Source organism: Peromyscus leucopus, chromosome 12 (genome assembly GCF_004664715.2).
Source record: "Peromyscus leucopus breed LL Stock chromosome 12, UCI_PerLeu_2.1, whole genome shotgun sequence".
NCBI classification, from domain to species: Eukaryota; Metazoa; Chordata; class Mammalia; order Rodentia; family Cricetidae; genus Peromyscus; species Peromyscus leucopus.
The window spans coordinates 33,114,350-33,137,008 of NC_051073.1; the positions used below are offsets into that span (position 1 = coordinate 33,114,350).

Sequence of the window (22,659 nt, forward strand, 5' to 3'; positions counted from 1 at the left end):
AAAGCGAAAGCTACACAAGAGAAACGTTCGGAAAAAAAAAAAAAAAAAAAAAAACTAAGCATGCAGAGGGATGGGCACGTCCTCCAGCCTCCACTCTGTTGAATAGCTTGGGGGTCCCTGCCTAGGCTTGAATTGCTCCCAAATAAAGCTTTGCTTTTGCATTCCGGTAAGCTTGCCTTCGGTGATCTCTCTGGGGGTCGAGATCTGGACACAACCATGGGCAAGCATGGAATCACGGTAAGTTACAGTTCTTTGAAAACATTTTCTCAGCATAGTGTTTAAAAGTGTATGTTAACTTGCATAGCTAAAGAATATCAAGGGATCACCTCACCTAACTTAGGTGTGGCCAGAGACGACAAAACATTCAAACGCTCCCGGGCCACCAGAGGGGGAAGGGGAAGGAGGGTTTCCACCTGCCAGCCCCGGGGGATGACGGGAGCTCGCTTGCGCTCTCCACCCCCACCCCCCCCCCACCCCCGCCGCCGGCCCGTGCACGCGCTGCCCTTCAGGTCGCTCTTAAAGGAGGCAGCGCTGGTGAGTTTAGAGTTTCCTTTCTAACCAGCCCTCGTGGGGAAGGTGAATGTTCACGACGCCTCTTTGAAGCGCCATCGGTGGGACGCAACTCCCAAGACGGCTCCGGGACCCCCAAGTCAGGATCCCCGCCCCCCGCGCGCGTCTCCTCGCCCACTTTTCGAGCCAGCACTTCCGCCCAGGGGGCTGGAATCTCCGAGCCCCTTCCTTCCGGCACGAGCGGCTGGGAAGGCACTTCCGGTGCCTGTTGCTAAGGCGCCGGCCGGCCGGCGGGCCGAGAGGGCGGCATTGGTGGCGTCGTCCTCTGCCCCCTTCCCCGGGGGCGAGATGTCTGGGCTCAGCCACTTAGAGACGGAGGGCTGCCGTCACCTGCTCGGCCTGCTGGACGATGACGAGATCATGGCCCTGTGCGACACCGTCACCAACCGCCTGGTGCAGCCTGTGGACCGCCAAGGTACCGCCTCACTCCGGTCCGCGGGGTCCGCTCCGGTCCGGGGAGGCTGCTCCGCTCCCCCGGGCCAGAACCCGCTCTGGAGAGGCCGCTCCGCCGCGGCTGCCCAGCTCTGCCGTCCCCCACGCAGGGTCGGGCAGCGGAGCGGCTCCCGGGATTTTGCGAGTGTCAGATACCGACCCGGTAAAACTTTGTGGACGTGATGGCCCGAGTACGAGTCAGCCGTTTTTTGTTTTTGTTGTTTTCATGATTTCCAGAAAGCCCCAGAGTGTGTGTTTCATTTTAAGTTTCTGTCCTCCGAGGGCATCAGCTGCTGCTGATCTGGCGGTTTTCTTTCCCCACGGAAGGAGAACACAGACGCCTTTTGTGGGTCTCTTAGGTAAATACCTACTGCGTCCAACAAAAGGCCGGTGGCTTTAATCCATATCTGTCAAGGAATGCTCAGTCTCTTCGTCGGACAGATAAAGTTGAGGTGGCAAAACCACAAGTTTTTTGTTTGTTTGTTTTTTTTTTTTTTAATTAAAAAAGGTTATATGTAAGACACAAAGGATATATATGTACGTTGAATTTATAAACCATTCAAAACATCCTTACTAAATACAGTAATGATACGTAAGTTGCTGTAAAGAAAGGAATAGAAGTGACAACCAACGCCCTATTAAAAACAACAACAACAACAACAACAAAAAACCCAAAAACCAAACAATCGAATGTAGTACCTACCTTGAAATGGGTGGAAAAAGAGGATAGCCTTAGGAAAGTTTGAAACAGGGGCCTCACAGATACTGTGTGTTCCGTGGAATAAGATCTTTGGAAGACATAGGTAACGAGTACACTTTTTAAAAGTTAATATTTGCCATTTTGCACCCGTTGTGTATCAAAAAGATACATTTTAGTCTGTGTTTGTAGCACAACTTTTTAATTTAAAAGCAACTTCCTGATTCTGCCACTTACCAACTTCGATTATCTGTAGAATCAGGAGTTTAACAACATTCCTTGACATCTCAAATACTGTCATTTTAATCACTTTTTCAAGGTTTATAGATTTTTTTTTGATATTTGGGGCAGAGAAATAAATTTTTCCTGGGTAAAATTTTTTTTTATTAAAACAACTCATTATTTATTTTGGTTTTGGGGGACAGGGTTTCACTGTGTAGCCCTGGCTGCCCTGGACTTGGCTTTGTAGACCAGGCTGGCCTTGAACTCAGAGAACTGCCTGCCTCTGCCTCCCAAGTGGACTAAAGGCTGCATCACCACTCATTACCACCACGTCAACACCGGCACCACCACTGGCAAGGTAAAGGAAGTTTAAAGTATAAAGGATTTAAAAAGCAAACAAATGGATGAGCAGCTTCTTGCTTTTCAAAGCCAGAGCCATCTTAATGCAAAAGCAAATATCGTGAGCTTAAAATATTTTTCACTAGAATTTTTGCTGATGTTGGGCAAATTTGCAAATGCCTTGTGATTGTCTATTAATTATGGTTATTTTTTTTCTAGATGCTATTCATGCAATATTAGTTTATAGCCAAAATGTAGAAGAACTTCTGAGGCGCAAAAAAGTCCACCGAGAAGTCATATTTAAGTATTTGGCAAAACACGGGGTGTTTGTACCCCCAACTACTGAAAAGCACAATCTTATTCAGTATGCAAAAGATTATTGGGAAAAACAGTCACCAAAATTGAAGGAGACAGCAGAATCAGATACAAAGACAGAGGACATCCAGCTCTTTGAACAGGTACACTAAATTTGTACTTCATTCTGAATCCTTGTTCTGTCTGAAACTATGCAAATAATCCTAGCTCTGAGGTGCATGGTTCATAGTACTTGTCTTTTCTAGTCTTTATCTCATTTATTATCTTATTCAAGACCACTGTCTTTGGTAGTCAGGCAAAAATCTCATTTAAAAAACTTGAAGAAAATGATTTCCACTTCAGTTAATCCTGGCTGCTCGTGTGTGTGTGTGTGTGTGTGTGTGTGTGTGTGTGTGTGTGTGTGTGTGATACTGAGTACTTAAAGTTGATAGATTGAACTCTGGATAGTTACTATGCTTTCACAGTGCAGCTAAAAAAGGATGTTTTAAGGTCTTGTTTGCTTAATATACTGAACGGAGAAAAAGAAATGCTCATAGAAATAATATGTTATCAAGCTTATTGTGAAGACCAGGAAAATAAACTTAAATACCACATTCTGTGCCAAATATAGTAAATTGCAGGCACTCCATGTAGTATAGAATAAGACATAATATTTTATTTTTGGTAAAGTACTATGTTCTGAAATACATAGGTTCATGGAGTCTAGTTTATAGGGTGTGTTTTTATAGTAATATTCCCTTTTAATTAAAAAAATAGTATTTATTCTGGTCATGGAAAATTACCCATTTCAATCACCTTTAGAAGTATCTGTTTAAGGAAGGTAGAGGGAATTTTTTTTTAAATTTTGTTTATTTTGCTTTATTTTTTTTTTTGTAGAGGGAAATTTTTTAAAAAAGTTCTGACAAACCTTTTCTGATTTAAAAAAATAATAGTCATTTTATGTTAGAGCAGATAGAATGAATAACAAGAGCTTACTTTTCAATAGAATTTATGATGATGTTAGAAAAATGCAAATTCCTCATGAGTTGTATTAATTATTGAAATTATTTGTATAATCACCTTTTGACATTTACATTCAATAAAGGATCCATTTGAAGCACTTGTTTTAAAGTTTTGGAAGATGGGTACAGTCAAGGGAAAATTATGCACAAACCATTGTCATTGACTATTCATGCTGATATTGATTATTTTAAAGGGCTTTGTTCATTTTTTATTTTTTTTTTACTTTTTCTAAGATCAAATCATCGGAATTGCAAATAACATTCCTGTATTACTGTTTTAGAATTGGTTTTGAGGAGAACAGGGTATCAGAATAGGTGGAATGTTAGATGCCTGTAACCTCAGCATACAGGAGATAAGAGACTTGATGATTGCAAGCTCCAGGTCAGTTTTGGATACAGAGTAAGACCCTTTCTTAGAAGAAGAAGATAAAGGTCTAGGGTTATCTATCTGGTTTGATCCCAAACACATTGGAAAAAAAAAAGAAATGAGAGGGGGTAGGAAGGGGAAGAGAGAGGGAGAGTAAGAGAATGAATGAATGAATGGATGAATGAATGAATGAGAGAATGCTAGGGCTGGTCTTGGGTTCCTGTGCTCAAGCCAGCCTTCTTCTCCTTCAGCCTCCTGAGTAGCTGACATCTTAGCTGTGTGACACTGAACCCAGCAGTGGGCTTGTTAAATTTTACTTAGATAAAATTTAAATTGAAAAAATTTTCTTCTGTTGTAGAATATTATTAAGGTGTGTTACTTTTGTTTATGTTGCATTTGTTTAACTCTGTGAAGCTGTGTTACCTTGCCTGTCTAAAACACCTGATGGTCTAATAAAGGACTGAACATCCAATATCAAGGCAGGAGAAAGGATAGACGGGGCTGGCAGGCAGAGAGAATATACAGAAGGGGAAATCTGGGGGAAGAAGAAGAAAGTTCGAGAGGAGGAGGTCGCAAGGGGCCAGGCACCCAGCTACACAGCAAGCCTCAGAGTAAGAAGTAATGAAAGGTATACAGGAATAGAGAAAGGTAAAAGCCCACAGGCAAAAGATAGATAGGATAATAAGTTCAGAAAAGCTGGCAAGAAACAAGCCAACCTAAGGCTGGACATTTATAATTAATATGCCACAGAGACAACTGAACCAAACTAGTGGGAACTCATGAACTTTAGACCAACAGCTGTGGAACCTCCATGGAACTGGACTAGGCCCTCTGCATAAGCGAGACAGTTGTGTAACTTGATCTGCCTAAGGGACCTTCTGGCAGTAGAATCAGGATCCATCCCTGGTGCATGAGCTGGCTTTTTGGAGCCCATTACCTGTGATAGGACATCTTGCATAGTCTTGATGCAGGGGGAGGGACTTGGACCTGCCTCAACTGAATGTACCAGGATCTACTGACTCCCTATGGGAGGCCTTTCCTTGTTGGAGGAAGGAATAAGGGGTGGGTTGAGGGGGGGAGGTGGAGGGGCAGGATGATGGAAGAGGGGCATCTGTGGTTGGTATGTAAAAATGAATAAAAAAAATTCTTAATTAAAAAAAGATACATAGCCTCCGGGGGAAAAAAAAGAAGCCTCCATGTATATTTATTTGGGAGCTGGGTGGTGGACCCCCAAAAGAGCAAAACCAACCAGCAACACTCTTCCTTTTGGAAGAAGTTGTTCTGTGCATGATGTAGTTCATTGGTCTTTGCTCTGACCAATACATTTGCACTTAGAACCTTGGCTGTGAGAGGTGAACCTTCACTTTCCTCTGTCTTTGTTTTAACCAGCAGGCAAAAGAAGAGCAAAACGCTGAAAAGGTTGATTTCCGTCGCTTAGGAGAAGAATTCTGCCACTGGTTCTTTGAACTTCTTAATTCTCAGAATCCTTTTCTGGGACCACCTCAAGAGGAATGGGGCCCACAGCACTTCTGGCATGATGTCAAGCTTAGGTTTTATTATAGCACCTCAGAACAAAACGTGATAGACTACCAAGGAGCAGAAATTGTGAGCCTTCGTTTACTGTCATTAGTGAAAGAGGAATTTCTTTTTCTCAGTCCCAACCTCGATTCTCAAGGACTAAAATGTGCTTCTTCTCCTCATGGATTAGTTATGGTCGGAGTTGCAGGGACTGTCCACAGAGGAAATACTTGCTTGGGCATATTTGAACAAATTTTTGGACTTATCCGTAGCCCTTTTGTGGAAAATACTTGGAAAATCAAATTTATCAACCTGAGAATTGTTGGAGGAAGTTCCCTTGCTCCTGGAACATCCCTGAAACCAGCTGTTACATTTGAACAGAGTGATCTGGAGGCCTTTTATAATGTAATCACTTTGTGTAATAACCCCGGTAGTGGGACTGGAGACCAGGTTTTATGTAGTGGAGATGAGGCATTGTTGAACAAAAGGGAACAGAATTTGCCCAATCCTCTAAAACCCTGAGCACTGTATTGTCATCCCAAAGTAGCTGCAGAAACTTCCCAGCACAATACTGATCATCTTTAAGTGACTGCAGATGTGAGGATTGACATATTTTAGCTGAAATACATTTTTGGACTGGAGACTAATGTGAATACTTGCCTATTTCTACCCAAGTTACAGCAAATGTTCTGAGAACTTATTGTGGTCCAGCAAATAAATCCCACTTTAGATGTTGTAGATAACTGTGTGCCTTAGAAACCATAGGTAATATTTTCATTTTATTTAGTGAATAGCCTGTTAATCGCTGTACCTCTAAGTGGCAAAGATTAGTAGTAGTCATGGCTTATTGGATATCTTAAAAAATGCATCTCACTAAAGTGTTGTCTAAAAAAAAGGTAACAGTTTAGAGATGTTTAGCATAAATGCAAAGTCTTATTAATTATATAAAGTACAAATAATGTACTTGTGCAAAAAGTCCAATAGTTTATTCTGGGAAGAAAAGCTTATTTCACCTTTTTGAAACTTCTCTTTCAAATTATCTGTTCTAGTCCAAGCAAATATCTCAAAATCTGCTACTTTTCTGAACTATTTTGGGCAATAAATGCTGTTTTCAACACAGACCTTATTACTACTCAGACTTCAGCCAACAGTTTTATAGAACATTTACTATGATACCCTAAAGATGAAAAACAGGCTTTGGAATTTTCAAAGTACGCACAATTCCCAGCAAACAAATTACTGTTCTTTCTCCTGACTGTGGCTGAGGTTGACTCTCCTCAAAATAACAAGGCCCATTTAGAACTTACAACATGGGTAGGAAAATATGTATACATATAGCCTAACATAAAGGTTTTTTACCTTTGTATTACTAGATTTGAGATCTAAAGTTGACTTGCCAGCTTAAAGTTTAAATTTCTCATCACCTGGTAACTATTTGCTGACCTTGGATTTGGTTAGGAATTTGTTTTTAAATTACTATTTGGAAAATATGAGGGTATTTTATGCCTGTTAATTTTTATATTTAACTCTGATAATCTAGGGGCATTGAATATGAATATTAAAAGAGGTAAGCGTTCACACCTCTGCTTTTATTTTAGTGGCATTCCTCTATGAAGAGTACAATCAGTATGTTCTAACATAAGTTAATAAAGACAGGAAATTCTTTTTGTGTGTATTAGAATAATCAACTGTTTAGATTTGGCCCACAGTTCTTAAGGAGAGCTTTGACAATTTAACCACCACAAAGCAGATTTTCCTCGTATGTATATTGTTAGTATAGTACAATTAGGTTTAAAGAAAGAGCAGTCTACAAAATGGTTACTGTATGTTCATAAAGTAAGAGAACTAGGTCACAGTTGACCCATTCTACCTGTGCTCGGGTTTTGAAAACTCAGTTTGATTTTATACTTCCTTGGGTTTGAAGAATCGATACAGATATCCCGAGTAAAGCACAACATTAAAAACTACCCTTGTGGTGTATGTGTCGGACTATGGAAAGATTTTCTTCAGTTATCTTCAGTATTGGACTTTTTGAATCTATAAAAAGCTTAAGAAAGACTCAGATTTCTACACATAGTTTTAAGTCAACTTGAAAATTTTGAAATAGTCTTAATAGATTGAGAGGATTGGCTCCTTTTTTTGGGTAATCTCTGCAGAGTAGATACTCATATTGTAGGGAAGTGATAAATGAACAAAACTCTAGGTGGGGAGGCTTCAAATTTGGTGTTGTCCCCCCCCCATATTTTTTTGGTCACGTTTGGTTTAATATGTAGATGTGCAAAAACTTGGGCCTCCTTATTACTCAAATTTAAGAGAATTGCATTTGGGCTGGTGGACTGTTCTTGAACTCTGAGGCAGTCTAACAAAGATATATAGGGAACTGATATGAAGAAACTGTCCAGAGAAAGAAATCTTGAAGAACTGAAGTCTATTTAAGAAGCTTGGCACCAAAAGGATTGACTTCTTTGGCCCATCACCCAGGGCTGTGTGTTAGGGGGTAGCTGAAAGACCTCCAAGTCTGTCTTGCTGTATTTTACCCAGCTAATACTCGGGAAATCTGGCAAGTACAACACTACGTAGACTATGGAATGATTGGTGTCCTGGCTAGTTTTATGTTGACTTGACACAAGCTAGAGTCTTCAGAGAGGAGGAACCTCAGTTGAGAAAATGCCTCCATGAGATCCACTGTAGGCCAGCCTGTAGAGCATTTTCTTAATTAGTGGTTGATGGGGGAAGGGCTCAACCCATTGTGATGGAGCCGCCCCTGGGCTGGTGGTATTGGGTTCTATAAGAAAGCAGGTTGAGCAAGCCAATGTGCAGCACCCCTCCATGGCCTCTGCATCAGCTCTGCCTCCAGGCTCCTGCCCTGCTTGAGTTCCTGTCCTGACTTCCTTCAGTGACGACATGTCGGCCAAATAAGCACTTTCCTTTTCAAGTTGCTGTGATCATGGTGTTTCATCAGAGCAATAGTAGCCCTACGACAATTGGGGTTTCAGTTAAGGGATCTTCTGGACTTCGTTTGCTGTGGGCTGTTTTGCCATAGCGTAATAGCAGGGTACTTGGTTAAATACTCCTTTTTGTTGAAACAACTAAATAAAAATGTTCAACTCTTCCACTAAATTTTAAGCAGTGTTACATTAAGATATTCTGTTAGTATCATGATATTTTGTATGTCTTAAAAACTAAAATGCCAAACTATAGGAAAAAGCCATGTGTAATTTATTAAGCCACTCTGAACAATAGCAGGTTTGGAGATATTCCGCATTCTTCCCAGAAGGTGATGTTTTTCTGCCAGATGAAGGCTGATTACCCGATCTTACTAAAAATTATAAGAATGACCAGAAGGAGATGTAAAGGATTGCTTTAGAACATAATTATAGCCAGATGCTTTAATCCCCGCAGTTAGAAGGCAGAGGTAGGCGGATCTGTGAGTTCCGAGTCTCCTTAGTGAGTTCCAGGACAGCCAGGACTACATAGAGCTATCCCCGTCTCCAGAAACTAAAATAAAATAACAGCAAAGTGGTTATCAAGGGTGTTTTGACAAAATAGCTCTTTGCCTGAGTAGTAGGTCATAGAAATGAATGAAAACCATACCCTAATAGTCTTTTACAAATGCAGATAGTGTTTTCTTTTTCTCTCTTTCTTTCTCTCTTTCTCTCTTTCTTTCTCTCTTTCTCTTCCTTCCTTCCTTCCTTCCTTCCTTCCTTCCTTCCTTCCTTCCTTCCTTCCTTTCTTTTTTTTTTTTTTTTGGTGCTAAGGGTTCTTAGCAAACTCAGACTTAGCAACTTAGCAAACTTAGCAACTCAGATTCTTGCGTGTAATGTACTGAGCACACCCTCTACTACAGCAGTGGCTAACGCAGTGGGTAGACATCAGCCTTTTGTAGCATCAGGGGAGGGTGGAAAGTTGGCTTCTTTCAACATTTTGATGTGCTCATTAGCCTTTCCAAAACACCCGAGTCCTGTAGATACTATATTCCACATTAGGAAACTTAACTGTAATACTATTTTCCTGACTGCCCCCAATGTTAAAATTTCAGACATTGTCTAAGTCGTTAAGGCAATAGACTAAACCTAATGAATGAAAGTGTAGTCTCTAGAAAATATATTTTAACTGACAAACTTTCAAAAGATGTTAGGATTAGTGAAATACTGTGAAGTGGGTCATAAGGGTTTACAAGTTATAACGTGGGTAAAATGCTTTGGAATAAGAGTGTCAAGCTGTTAGCCTCATCCTGAGATGATGTTGATTATTAGCGAATATATTTGGGTAATTCTGATGGGTGGTTTCCAGGACCACTAGCATTTCTTTCTGTAGAGTCTATTGGTGGGACTGCACCCCCCCTACAAGCCTTACTATAACCTTTGTTTCTCCTCAGCTTGGAAGTAGATAGCGTAGTTGGAAAATTGGATCAAGTTTATTTGACATATATTAATTACTATTATAAGTTACTGGGTCAAGTGTAAAATATCAATAGGTTGTTTGGGTAAAGATGTTGAGTTTTAAGTCTCATTGAAGTTTAGATTGCCTTAGAGTGAATTTATTTAGGTTGAAAGATTTTGATAGATCCCTTTATATAATCATACAGAAAAAATTAATTGGAATTTTAAATAGTCATGAAGATGTACGCAATATAGATTAGATATAAATATAGAACATAAGCCAATTTGACAGCGTGTAGTTTAGATTTTTAAGAAAAACTTCCAGATTATCAGAATGTGTTAAATGTCTTAGCTTCATTTTGTTAGTGAATCTTTTTGGTAGTCTTTAAATAGTACTTCAGTTATGTGTTAAAATTGCTGTATTTATCTTGAGTTTCTTGTGATCTGTGAGGCCAGAACTCCAACTCCATATATATTACATCATGAAATTACTGGCCTAGAATTTCATATCTTCTAAATTCAGTTTTCCATTGATATTGTATCTCCTTTTTGTTCTTTTAGTCATTCAGTGAGCCTCTGTGGTAATTTTCATCTTCAGTTTGTACACACTAAACAAAGTTGAAATGACTTATATTTGACTCATTAAGCCTAAAGACCAAAAGACAAATGACCCACTACCAAGTCCACCTGTCTGATGATTTTTCTAACAATGTACTGAGGAGGGCTGGGTGTGTAGCTCAGTTGAATGAGTCTTGCCTCATATGCAGGAAGCCCTTGAGTGATCCTCACCACTGCGTAAACCTTGTATTGCTGTGTACACCTGTAGTGCATGCACCGGGAGACAGTGCTAAGTTCAGACTGCTTATGGTCATCTGTGTCTGTATAGGAGTTGGACGCCAGCCTGGGATACGTGAGACGCCCCAGCCCCCCAAAAATTTACTGAGGAAAAATTATTGAAGCCTTTAGTTCATAAAATTTGTACACTCTCCTCCAGCTCTTCTCTTCAGCTCTGTTAATGATTACATAATTCTTATTCTTATATTAAGTTGTTTTTTTCTTCCTAAGTTGTATGTTGCTGGGGCTGTTGTTTTTTTACTTTGCAGTCAATCCTCTTCCCATAGTTACTTGCACAGGATGAACGTTAGGTAACTTCAGAGTACTAATTATATGACAGCTTACCTTCCTGTGTACACTGAATGTATTGATTCATTTACTTTGGCTGACCCTCATTACTGTAGTAGCAATAGCTGATGTTACAACCTAGGTTTTCATTTATTTATTTATTTATTATTTATTTATTTATTTATTTATTTATTCATTCATTCATTCATTCATTCATTTATTTTTTAAGTTATAGTCTCAGTTTGGCCTTGGCTGTCCTGAAATTTGTGTAGACTAGGCTAGCCTCAACTCACAGAGATCTGCCCGCCTCTGCCTCCTCAGTACTGGGATTAAAGGTATGCACCACTGCACCTGGCTAGAACTGAATATAAACCCAGACATTCAAAGATAAGAGCTATAAGGTAACTCTTGAATCCTTATATTGCATATAAAAGGTTAATGTTTAACTCTTTCTGACTAATCACACTCAGAATGAACATTGCCATTTGTTTATCTTCATCCTTTGGAAACGAAGATGTCTTTATATTTTAAAGAATTTTTTCCATCGTATTTGAGTATTTTATATATGTATATGTGTGGGTGTATGTGCACCATGATTGGCCCACAGAGAAACCAGGCAGCTTGCGGAAGTATGTTCTCTGTTTGTACCATGTGGGAAAGAAGAGGTCGTCAGGCTTGGGAAAGTGCCTTTACCTGCTGAACCATCTTCCCAGCTGCCCCTGTTTTTTGATGTTAACTGTTTCTTAAGCGTTTTCTAGGAGTTTCAGGTACGTTGAAACATTGTCGTGTGTTTTGAATGGCTGCTTCTTTTTAGTCTTTGAGGACTTGGCATAGATGTGTTTTCTCTCTTCCCTGGAGATCCCCTGCACATCTTTTTACTTTAGTGTGAGCAATTCCTTTGTTGTAAGTTTCCCAAGTATCCTTCCTGCTGGATGTTAAGTTGGGATTATAGTTGTTTCTTTTACATTCTGTTTCTATTACTTGGACTATTACTAGTGTTTAGTGTTTTTGTTTTTCTTTTGTTTCTGTTTTTGTTTGTTTTTTGAACTGGAAGTGTGATTGAACCCAGGGCCTCAGGAACACTAGGTAAACACATCATCACTGAGCTACACCTTTGTCCCTTCGTCCCTTTCCAAGTTTATTTTGAGACAGGGTTGGAGGGTGGCCACCTTGCTTCATCCTCTTGGGAAGCTGGTTTTACATGGCTTGTATCATAGTGCCTGTTACATCAGATACTTGTTAGAAGTAAGCAACTTAATACTATGGTTTATTCAGAGCCTAAGGCATTTCCAGACTTTGCCTGTGTGTTCATGACAGGGCCAGGTGTAGGTGTGCACATGTATTTATATTAGGTGCTCAGTATTTGCTAAATGGATAAAGGCAAAGTTGTCCAGTGCTATATATTTATTCAATATTTAATCTCATATTTTAAGCATTTTGAGACGTCTCTACGTGTTCTAGGTTGTCCTCAACTCCTTGTCTTCCCGTCTGTTTCTTCCCAGTGATGACATTGCACATACATGCCACTGGAGCCATGTAACAATACTCTGATTGGTAGAATAGTGAAGGTCACCAGGTATTTTTGTAAATGACAAGGAAATCGAAGCTCCAATATTTATCACATTTTTAGTTCATTTTATTGATATGGAGGTTGTGTATTTGGCTTTTTTTTTTGTGTTTTTGTTTAAAACTATAAAACCAGTGTTCATTCTTGCATTTTTTTTTGTGTTCAGTCTACTACTTTTTTTTGAAATATTTTATTTGTATTTTTGTTATTATTAGTGTATGGTGTGTGTGTGTGTGTGTGTGTTGTGTGTGTGTGTGTGTGTGTGTTGTGTGCGCGTGCACATGCATAGGCCTGACACAGGATATGTGGTGTCAGAGGACAACTTGTGAGAGTTGAGAATTGAGAGTCCTTGGTTCTCTCCTGCTGCCTTGGCTTCCAGGGTTTGAAAGCAGGTTATCAGGGCTGCACAATAAGTCTCTACAGCTTCATAGCCATCTCACTGGACCCTTATTTTGAAGTTCTTTAAGATCTAATCTGTAACTTCTCATGAAAAGTAAGCTAAGTGAATAGCTTCTGTGTCCTGTGCTTTTGAAATTGCATGCTCCTGTGATTGCATAGTTTTTCAAACATTGATTTACTTTTAAAAGAATTTGTAATTTTATTGGTGTGGAAATTTTCTATTATCTTACTTTCTCACAAATAATGCTCATTGAAAGTCACAATTCTTCAAACAAAAACTAGGTAGTAATTATATTTCTATTCTTAGATGGAAAAAGCCTGGAAGTATTTGATACTAGGAATTTGGAGTTTTATTGCAGCATATACTATACTTTTAAAGAAGTTCGTGACACAAGGAAAAAAAAAAAATCTTGGCAGCCAGGTGTGACGGTGCACACCTTTAATCCCAGCACAGGCAGTTGGGATCTCTCTGAGTTTCAGCCCAGCCTCATTTCTTTAGTGAATTCCAGGCCAGCCAGGGCTTCTTAAGGAGACTGTTTCAATAAATAAACTTAAAGAAAGAAGAAAAGAAGCCAGGTGGCGGTGGCACCTGCCTTTAATCCCAGCACTTGGGAGGCAGAGCCAGGTGGATCTCTGTGAGTTTGAGGCCAGCCTGGTCTACAGAGCGAGATCCAGGACAGGCACCAAAACTACACAGAGAAACCCTGTCTCAAAAAACCAAACCAAACCAAAATGAAGAAGAAGAAAAGAAGAAGAAGAAGAAGGAGGAGGAGGAGGAGAAGAAGAGAGAAAAGAAAAAGAAAAAAAAAAAAAAAAAAAAAAAAAAAAAAAAAAAAAAAAAAAAAAAAAAAAAAAAAAAAAAAAAGAAAAGAAGAAAAAAGAAAAAAAAAAGAAGAAGAAAGGAGAAAAGGAAAACATTGATCTTCTGGAATACATCAGTGTTTGCTCCTAACGTTTTGATTTGGTAAGCATTTATTGAGCACTTGGTGGATGTGAGCTTTCACCGATTTTCTTATGGTGTTCTCCCATTACTTGTACAAAGTAATTTTTACAGTTTTAAAAGTTTATTTTATCGAGTATTTTGTTGTGATGTCTCCTTGATGCTCTACTACCTGAACTATTTTTATATTTTATACTTCCCTAGAACCAGGTTGAATCATAGTGGACTGTATCAGTGCTGCTGAAGGGATGGTGATCCTCTGCTCTGTTACTCTGGCAGTTCTGTACATAGGAACAAATGCCAGAATGCGTCCCATCTCATGTACTTGTATTGTACAGATTTTGCTTATAATTAATATTTTTCAGATTTTAAATGAAAATGATATCGTTTAGAACTTCAATTATTTTAATAACTGAACTGGGTGTTCTGGCACACACCTTTACTGGGGACATAGAGGCAGGTGGATGGATCTTTGTGAGTTCGAGGCTAGCCTGATCTACATAGTGAGTTTCAGGACAGCCAGAACTACATAGTGAAATTCTGTCTCAAAATAAAAAAGATTTAAAAAAATAAGTTATACAACATAATACTCATCTTGCTTCCTCATGAATTATACTTACTTGCAAACAGAATTGTGCATTTCTTTTTTCTTCAAGTCAGGCAATCATGTTGTCAGAGCAAGAGGCTGGAGATGGCTCAGTGGATAAGAGCATCTCCTACTCTTGCAGAGGAACTATATTCAATTTCCAACTGTATTTAAAAACCCACATGGCAGCTCACAACCATCTGTAACTAGTTCCAGGAGATCTAGTACCATCTTCTGGCCTATATACATGGTATACATACAAGTAGGCAAAACTCATACAGGTAAAAAATAAAAATAGATTTAAAAAAATCATGTATACTTTTAAGTGTGATTAGTATTTGAATTTTTTTTCTGTATTTTGTTGAGACAGGGTTTTCCTGTGTAGCTGTGGCTATCCTGGAACTCACTTATGTAAACCAGGCTGGCCAGAACTCACAAAAATCTGCCTGCCTCTGCCTCCCAAGCTAATATTTGAATTTTTATTTGCAGTGAGCTAATACCCAGAAAAATGATATGAAAAATTTTATATTTTATTAGAACCAAAAAGGGAAAACTGTGTTAAGTCTTTAACTTTTAACAAAAATGTATTAAGTCTATAAACAATATATATAGTTTTTTTTTTTTTTTTTTTTTTTTTTTTTTTTTAAGACAGGGTTTCTCTGTGTAGCTTTGCGCCTTTCCTTGAACTCACTTGGTAGCCCAGGCTGGCCTCGAACTCACAGAGATCCGCCTGCCTCTGCCTCCCGAGTGCTGGGATTAAAGGCGTGCACCACCACCACCACCACCACCACCACCACCACCACCGCCACCACCACCGCCCGGCTATATAGTTTTCTAGCCATAAACTCTAAAGTGTTTTGCTAAGCTGTTTGTTGTGCTTTTACGTATGTTTATAGTATATTTCTGTGTTTTTAATCAAGAAACGTACAAAGTGGTTTGACAAACCAAATGCAAGGAAATTCTCTGTGTCTGATGGTTTGACCTGGGATCTTGTGATGTGTAAAAGCAGCACACAGAAGTGTCTTTCAGTTTCATCTGCTGTAGATCCATACTCACACAGGGAGGATTGTATTTTGTAACCATTCCTGTAAATGCCATACTGTAAATGGTAGAAAGATTTGTGTGAATTCAGAGAAACTGTGTGTGTGCCATGCAAGAAATCCTGTTTTCAATCATCTGAAACACACAAAGAAGGACATTGATGACCATCTGAAGGGATTTGAACCTGAAATTCTTTTATTATTGATCACAAGTATAATGCATGTCAAATGGCTATTTGATGCCACCAAAATTTCATACTATTATTTTGTTTTCTTTAATAGAAGCTTTTCTTTTTTAGCGATTTCATACATGTAAACAAAGATTCTTGGCTGTATTCATCCCAACTCCCCTCCCTAATCTCCCTTACTTCCCCCAGGCAATTCCAGTATATATCCTCCCCTCTCCGTGTCCCCCACCCCTTTTTGTAGCTCACAGTCCAGTTGGGGATGTTTGTGGGAATGCCGACTATCTTGTTGGCTTGACCTTGTGCAGGCAGCCATAGCTGCAGTGAGTTCATGAGCACATTGGCCATGTCCTGCCCAGATGACAGTGTTTCACATCATTCGCCCCAGTCCTTCAGCTACATTATTTCTAAAGCACATTGACTTCTCTGGTAAGGTAATTTCATTAGGTAATTATTTCCTATGTTAGATAATACTTGGTTCACCTTGCCAGGTAGATGAAACAAAAATTAGAAGCATTTATAGAATTTTTTTTTAGAGTGGAAAGTTTTTTTTTTTTTTTTTTTTTTTTTTTTTTTGAGACAGGGTTTCTCTGTTGGAGCCTTTCCTGGAACTCACTGTGTAGACCAGGCTGGCCTTGAACTCACAGAGATCCACCTGCCTCTGCCTCCTGAGTGCTAGGATTAAAGGCGTGCGCCACCACTGCCCAGCTTGGGAAGTTCTTTTTTTTTTTTTTTTTTTTTTTTAATGTTTTCATTAAGAAATTCTTTATTCATTTTACATACCAACCACAGATCCTTCTGTCTTCCCCCTCTTGCTCCCCAGTCTTCCCCTCCAACCCTTCACCACCCCCCATTCCCTCCTCTGACAAGGTAAGGCCTCCCATGGGGAGTCAGCAGAGCCTGGTACATTAAGTTGAGGCAGGTCCAAAAACATCCCCCTCCCCCCTCCTCCTGCATCAAGGCTGTGCAAGGTGTCCCACCATAGGCAGTGGACTCCAAAAAGCCAGCTCATGTACCAGGGATGGATCCTGATCCTACTGTTAGGGGACCCCTTAAGCAGATCAAGCTACACAACTATCTCGCTTATACAGAGGGCCTAGTCCAGTCCCATGGAGTCTCCACAGCTGTTGGTCTAAAGTTCATGAGTTTCTACTAGTTTGATTCAGTTGTCTCTGTAGGTATCCACATCATGATCTTGATGCCCTTTGCTCATAAAATCCCTCTTCTCTCTCTCTTCGATTGGACTCCTGGAGCTCTGCCTGGTGCTTAGCTGTGGATCTCTGCATCTGCTTCCACCAGTTACTGGATAAAAGTTCTATGATGACAGTTAGGATATTCACCAATCTGATTACTGGGGTAAGCCAGTTCAGGCACCCTCTCCACTATTGCTAGTAGTCTAAGCTAGGGTCATCTTTGTGGATTCCTGGGAACTTCCCTAGCACCCAGTTTCTCCCTATTCTCATGTCTCCCTCTATCATGGTATCTCTTTCATTGATCTCTCACTCCATCCCTGTTCCAGCTTGACAATCCTTTCTCATCCCTCATCCCCTACTCTCCACACCCCTCCCCACATCTCCAGTTTACTAATGGAGATCTCATCTATTTCCCCTTCCCAGGGCGATCCGTTCGTCCCTCTTTGGGTCCTCCTTGTTACCTAGCATCTCTGGAGCTGTGGGTTGTAGACTGTTTATTCATTGCTTTGCATCTAATATCCACTTATGAGTGAGTACATACCATGTTTGTCCTTCTGAGTCTGTATTACCTCACTCAGAATGATATTTTCTAGTCCTATTCATTTGCCTACAAGTTTCATGATGTCATTGTGGTTTTTTCTTTCTTTTTTTTTTTTTTTTAAAACTGCTGAGTAGTACTCCATTGTGTATATGTACCACATTTTCTTTATCCATTCTTTGGTTGAGGGGCATCTAGGCTGTTTCCAGGTTCTGGTTATTACGGATAATGCTGCTGTGAACATAGTTGAGCATGTGTCCTTGTGGTATGGTTGAGCATCTTTTGGGTATGTGCCCAAGAGTGGTATAGCTGGGTCTTGAAGAAGATTGATTCCCAATTTTCTGCGAAACTGCCATACTGATTTCCAAAGTGGCTGTACAAGTTTGCACTTCCTCCAACAGTGGAGGAGTGTTCCCCTTGCTCCACATTCTCTCCAACATAAGCTGTCATTTCTGTTTTTTATCTTAGCCATTCTGACAGGAGTAAGATGGTATCTCAGAGTCTTATTGATTTGCATTTCCCTGATGACTAAGGATGTTGAGCAATTCCTTAAATGTCTTTCTGTCGTTTGAGATTCTTCTGTTGAGAATTCTCTGTTTAGTTCTGTTGCCCATTTTTTAATCTAGTTGTTTGGTATTTGATGATACTGTAGAATTTTAGTAAGCCACAAGGTAGTTCCTAGAAGCTTATATACTTCAAATATGAGGGAAAGCAGAAACCTTTGGAAAAGTTTATCAGCAAGAAAGTAGCTGAGGCTGAAGATGAGGTTCAACAGCAGAGCTCCTGCTGCTTTAACTGGGGACTCGGGTTTAAGTCTCAGCACTCATGTGGCAGTTCACAACCATCTGTAACTCTAACATTTCAGGGGATCTGGTGGCCTCTGTGGGCACAAAGCATGCCTGTGGTACACAGACATACATACAGACAAATATTCATACACATAAAAATAAGCTTAAACAATAGCATAACTGAGTGGCAGTGTGGAAAAGCAGTCCTGACTTGTGTTCTTGAAGTTACTTAATTTTCAAACAAAATCCATGATATGAAACATTTGATATAGTGTATTACATATTAAACAAAATGGCCTTAATTTCCTGTTCTGCTTTTCTCTGAAAACCCAGAAATACAGAAAATGACTATGCTAGAAAATAAGCTTTGGTATGGACTAAAGGAGCCCATCATCCTTAGTACCATGTCATTTCTGTGATGATGCAGTGTAAGCTTTGGCAACCCCGAAGGTGACAGGTAAATGAAGACACAAGAGAAAAGCCAACGACACTTCCCTTTCTTAAGAGTGGTTAACTGGATATATGAGGTCAGCATGGTGGTTCATTGTTGAAGGGAGTAGAAGTAAATTTGGATTTCTTGAATTATGGTATAATGCTGGAGGAAACAGTGGGCAGGAAGTCACACTTCTTCCCCTTCCCACACTACCTGTGTATAGCGGGAAGGGATCACACAAGGCGGAAACTAAAAACATTTCTTTGAGATACTCTGTTTAGTGATGGACTTTCCTGTACTATTAGGAACCTTGCAAAAATGGCATATGAACAAAGCATTGCCTTGAAAGAGTTGGTTATTTTAAGATTATGAAGTCATGTGACTGTACAAATGGTTCAATACTGCAGAGCTGCTTATCTCTTCACCAACATCTTGGTGTTTTGCATACTGCAGAAACTGTTGGGGCTTAGTTCAAACCACATCCGAATACTGTGACCGCTATGAAAGAGCACTTCTTTCTGGAGCCGACGAAAAGGTAGACTGTGAACCCATCTGAGATCATCTGTGGACAGATTTGTTTCTTTTCCTGTATGTAGGTGGCAAGGTTATTAAAAGAGAAAGTTTATGGTCAAAAATATTTATATAGGTTGATTGGTACATAGAGCTCCCTTAAAAGCCTGCTTCCAGAACTCTGCTGAAAGACATCAGAGGCTGTGCTGGACAGACTGTGTGCTGTCACAAATCAGGAATGAAAAACCTGTTTCCAGAACTCTTCTTGTGTGCTATCACAAATCAGTAATCACTTTTTCACAAAGCAATTGACTGAAGTTATCTGTGTTGCAGCAGCTTTTAGTGCTCCTTTTTCTTTTTTAAAAATAAACTTGATGGTCTGCTATTTAGCTAATAATTGGACTACCTATCATGTAGTAGTAGTAGGACTGAGTAAAAAAAACAAGAAAGAGACCAGAGAGGAGGCTCAGTGGTTAAGAACACTAGAGGCTCTTGAGAAGATCCAGAGTTTGGTTTCCACCATTCACATTGGGCACTTCAGAACTTCCCAGAACTCTACTTCCAGGGAATCTAATGTCCACTTCTGGCCTCCAAGAGCAAACACACACACACACACACACACACACACACACACACACACACACACACACCATAATACACAATAATATTTTGTTTTTGTTTTTTTTAAAGTATGTTGTTAGACACAGGATTGCATTCACCTTAGAGGCTTCTTTGCATCCCAGGAATAACTGCCAACTCTACAGGCTTCTGGGACCTAGGGCTAGGCGTGTTTCCACTTGTTCCACAGACCCCTGTGTGTGCACCCAGGTGTGGCACATCCAGCAGAGGGCTGTCTCTGAGTGCATCCGAGTTGGAAAAGCAAACCCAGCCTTCAGTTCTACAGCTGAGCATGCAAACTGAGCGAACCAGAACTCTGCCAGCCAGTGCCAGTGTTTTCAGAACCTGTCCATCAGTAAGCTACTCCATACAGAAAGGAGGCTTTGGACACCCAAGTGGCCCACATCTCAGAATTCTAGGTAAACCACGCATGGAGTGAGGAAGCTCTGGGGGCTGAGCAGTTCTTGACCCTCCACATGGAGTTCTCACATATTTCTACAATGTATGGGATCGTATCCACCCACCACTGCCTCCCTCCCTAGAACTCCCACCCCATCTGTCTCCCAGCTTCATGTCCCCTTTTTTCTTGTCATTGTTATTAATAACCCCCTGTGTCCAGCTAGCAAAGTTCATGGTTGTGTGGCCATCCGCTGAGACATTGGTAACCTACCAATGGCCACTCCCTACTTGTCTGTGTGTCATTTTCCTGCTCGACCCCCCCCCGCATTTTGGCTATCATTCATTCCTTTCTTGATTATTGATCTCATTTCTCTCTTTAGAATTTATATTTTATTATCATGATTTTTGTTATTCATGGGTATGGAGGAAACTTACACACCACTATCTTACCCCAGCACACCTGAGAAATCTCTTATGTTAGTGTAAGTACTTGCTCTGCTGCTCGTGGCATTAGCATCCATGTTCTCAGCGCACCACCCTTCCCCCTCTTGTTGTGCATAGGCCTTTCTACTGTTGTCTGAGAGATTCATGCCACGTTGCCTAAGAAATGCCAGCAGCCTCCACTGAGTCAGTTACCGAACAGAAACTATGATTCTCTCAAGGCCTACGTCTACCACTTTTATTGTCTTCCAAATCTATAGCTGGATTCAAGCCCTACCTGATCCATAAAGGCCAGGTACAAATTAAGACTCAGGAGCAAGGATGTTGTACCCTCAAAATGCTGCTTGAATCCTTTTTTCTTATTTATTTTTTCATTTTGCATACCAACCCTAGTTCCTCCTCCCTCCCATTCTCCTGCCCCCGACCCACCTCCCCCATCTGACCCACCTTTTACTCCTCAGAGGGAATAAAGCCTCCCTTGGGAAGTTGACAAGTCTGACATACCAAATTGAGATAGGATCAAGCCCCTCCCCCCTGCATCAAGGCTGAGCAGTGTTTCTTACCATAGGGAATAGGCTCCAAAAAGCCAGTTCATGGACCTGGGATAAGTTCTGGTACCATTGCCAGGGGCCCAACAAACAGATCAAGCCACACAACTGACACCCACATTCAGAGTGCCTAGTCGGGTCACATGCAGGTTCTCTAGCTATCATTCTGGAGTCTGTGAGCTCATACTAGCTTGGGTCAGTTGTCTGGGTGGTTTTCTGTGGGATGTTCTGTATGTTAAATGTGTTGCTCTGATTGGTTAATAAATAAAACACTGATTGGTCAGTAGCCAGGCAGGAAGTATAGGCAGGACAAGGAGAGGAGAATTCTGGGAGTGGAAGACTGAGGCAGAGGGACGCTGCCCTCTGCTGCCATGACAAGCAACATGTAAAAGATACCAGTAAGCCACAAGCCATGTGGCAACTTATAGATTAATAGAAATGGGTTAATTTAAGGTATAAGAACTAGATAACAAGAAGTCTGAGCTATTAGGCCAAACAGTTTAAATTATATAAGTGTCTGTGTGTTTATTTTATAAGTGGGCTGTCGGACTGCCAGGGCTTGGCGGACCCGGAGAGAAAACTCTCTAGCTACAGTTTTCCTCAGACCTCACTTGCTCCTGTGATCCCTCCTCCCTCTCTTCAATTGAAGTCTAGGAGCTCAGCCCAGTGCTGCTGTGGATCTCTGCATCTGCTTCCATTAGTTATTGGATGTAGGTTTTTTGTTTTTTTTTTTTGTTTTTTGTTTTTTTAGGTTTTTCGAGACAGGATTTCTCCGTGTATCTTTGTGCCTTTCCTGGATCTCACACTATAGACCAGGCTGGCCTCGAACTCACAGAGATCCACCTGCCTCTGCCTCCCGAGTGCTGGGATTAAAGGCGTGCGCCACCACCGCCCGGCTTGGATGTAGGTTTTATGATGACAATTAGGGCAGTCACCAATCTGAGTACAAGAGAAGGCCAGTTCAGGCACCCTCTCCACTATTGCTAGGAGTCTTAGCTGGGAGTCAAACTTACGGATTCCTGGAAATTTCCATAGCACCAGGTTCCTCCCTAACCCCATAATAGCTTCCTCTATCAAGATATCTCTTTTATTGCTCTCCCTCTCCATTCCTCCCCCAACTTGCCATCTTGATCCCTCATGTTCTCATCCCCTACCCCCTCCCTTCCACTTCCACTCCCAGTTTACCCAGGAGATCTTGACTATTTCCTCTTTCTGGGGTCTTCCATGAATGTCCCTCTTAGGGTTCTCCTTTTTACCTAGCTTCTCTGGGGTTGTGGATTGTAGTCTGGATATCTCTTGCTTTGCATCTAATATCCACTAATGAGTGAGTACACACCATGTTTGTCTTTCTGGGTCTGGGTTACCTCACTCAGGATGATTTTTTTTTCTAGTTTCACCCATTTGCCTGCAAATTTCATGATGTCATTTTTTTTTTTTTTTTTTTACTGCTGAGTAGTACTCCATTGTGTATATGTACCACATTTACTTTATCCATTCTTCAGTTGAGAG

At 40.6% G+C, this 22,659-nt stretch overlaps 1 protein-coding gene across 2 annotated transcripts; it reads left to right on the top strand.

The window, feature by feature from the left end:
* Nucleotides 1-551: 551 nt before the first annotated feature.
* Nucleotides 552-7,039, top strand: C12H3orf38 (chromosome 12 C3orf38 homolog). 2 transcript variants are annotated; one of them, XM_028892670.2, is made up of 3 exons: nucleotides 552-985; nucleotides 2,480-2,718; nucleotides 5,336-7,039. In XM_028892670.2, exons 1-3 carry the CDS (start codon nucleotides 859-861, stop codon nucleotides 5,981-5,983), a joined length of 1,014 nt encoding a protein of 337 aa, XP_028748503.1. In that variant the 5' UTR covers nucleotides 552-858; the 3' UTR covers nucleotides 5,984-7,039. The 2 variants fall into 2 exon arrangements, with proteins under 2 accessions (XP_028748503.1, XP_028748502.1); XM_028892669.2 differs by having other exon boundaries at nucleotides 556-985; nucleotides 5,333-7,039.
* The last annotated feature ends 15,620 nt before the right edge of the window (nucleotides 7,040-22,659 follow it).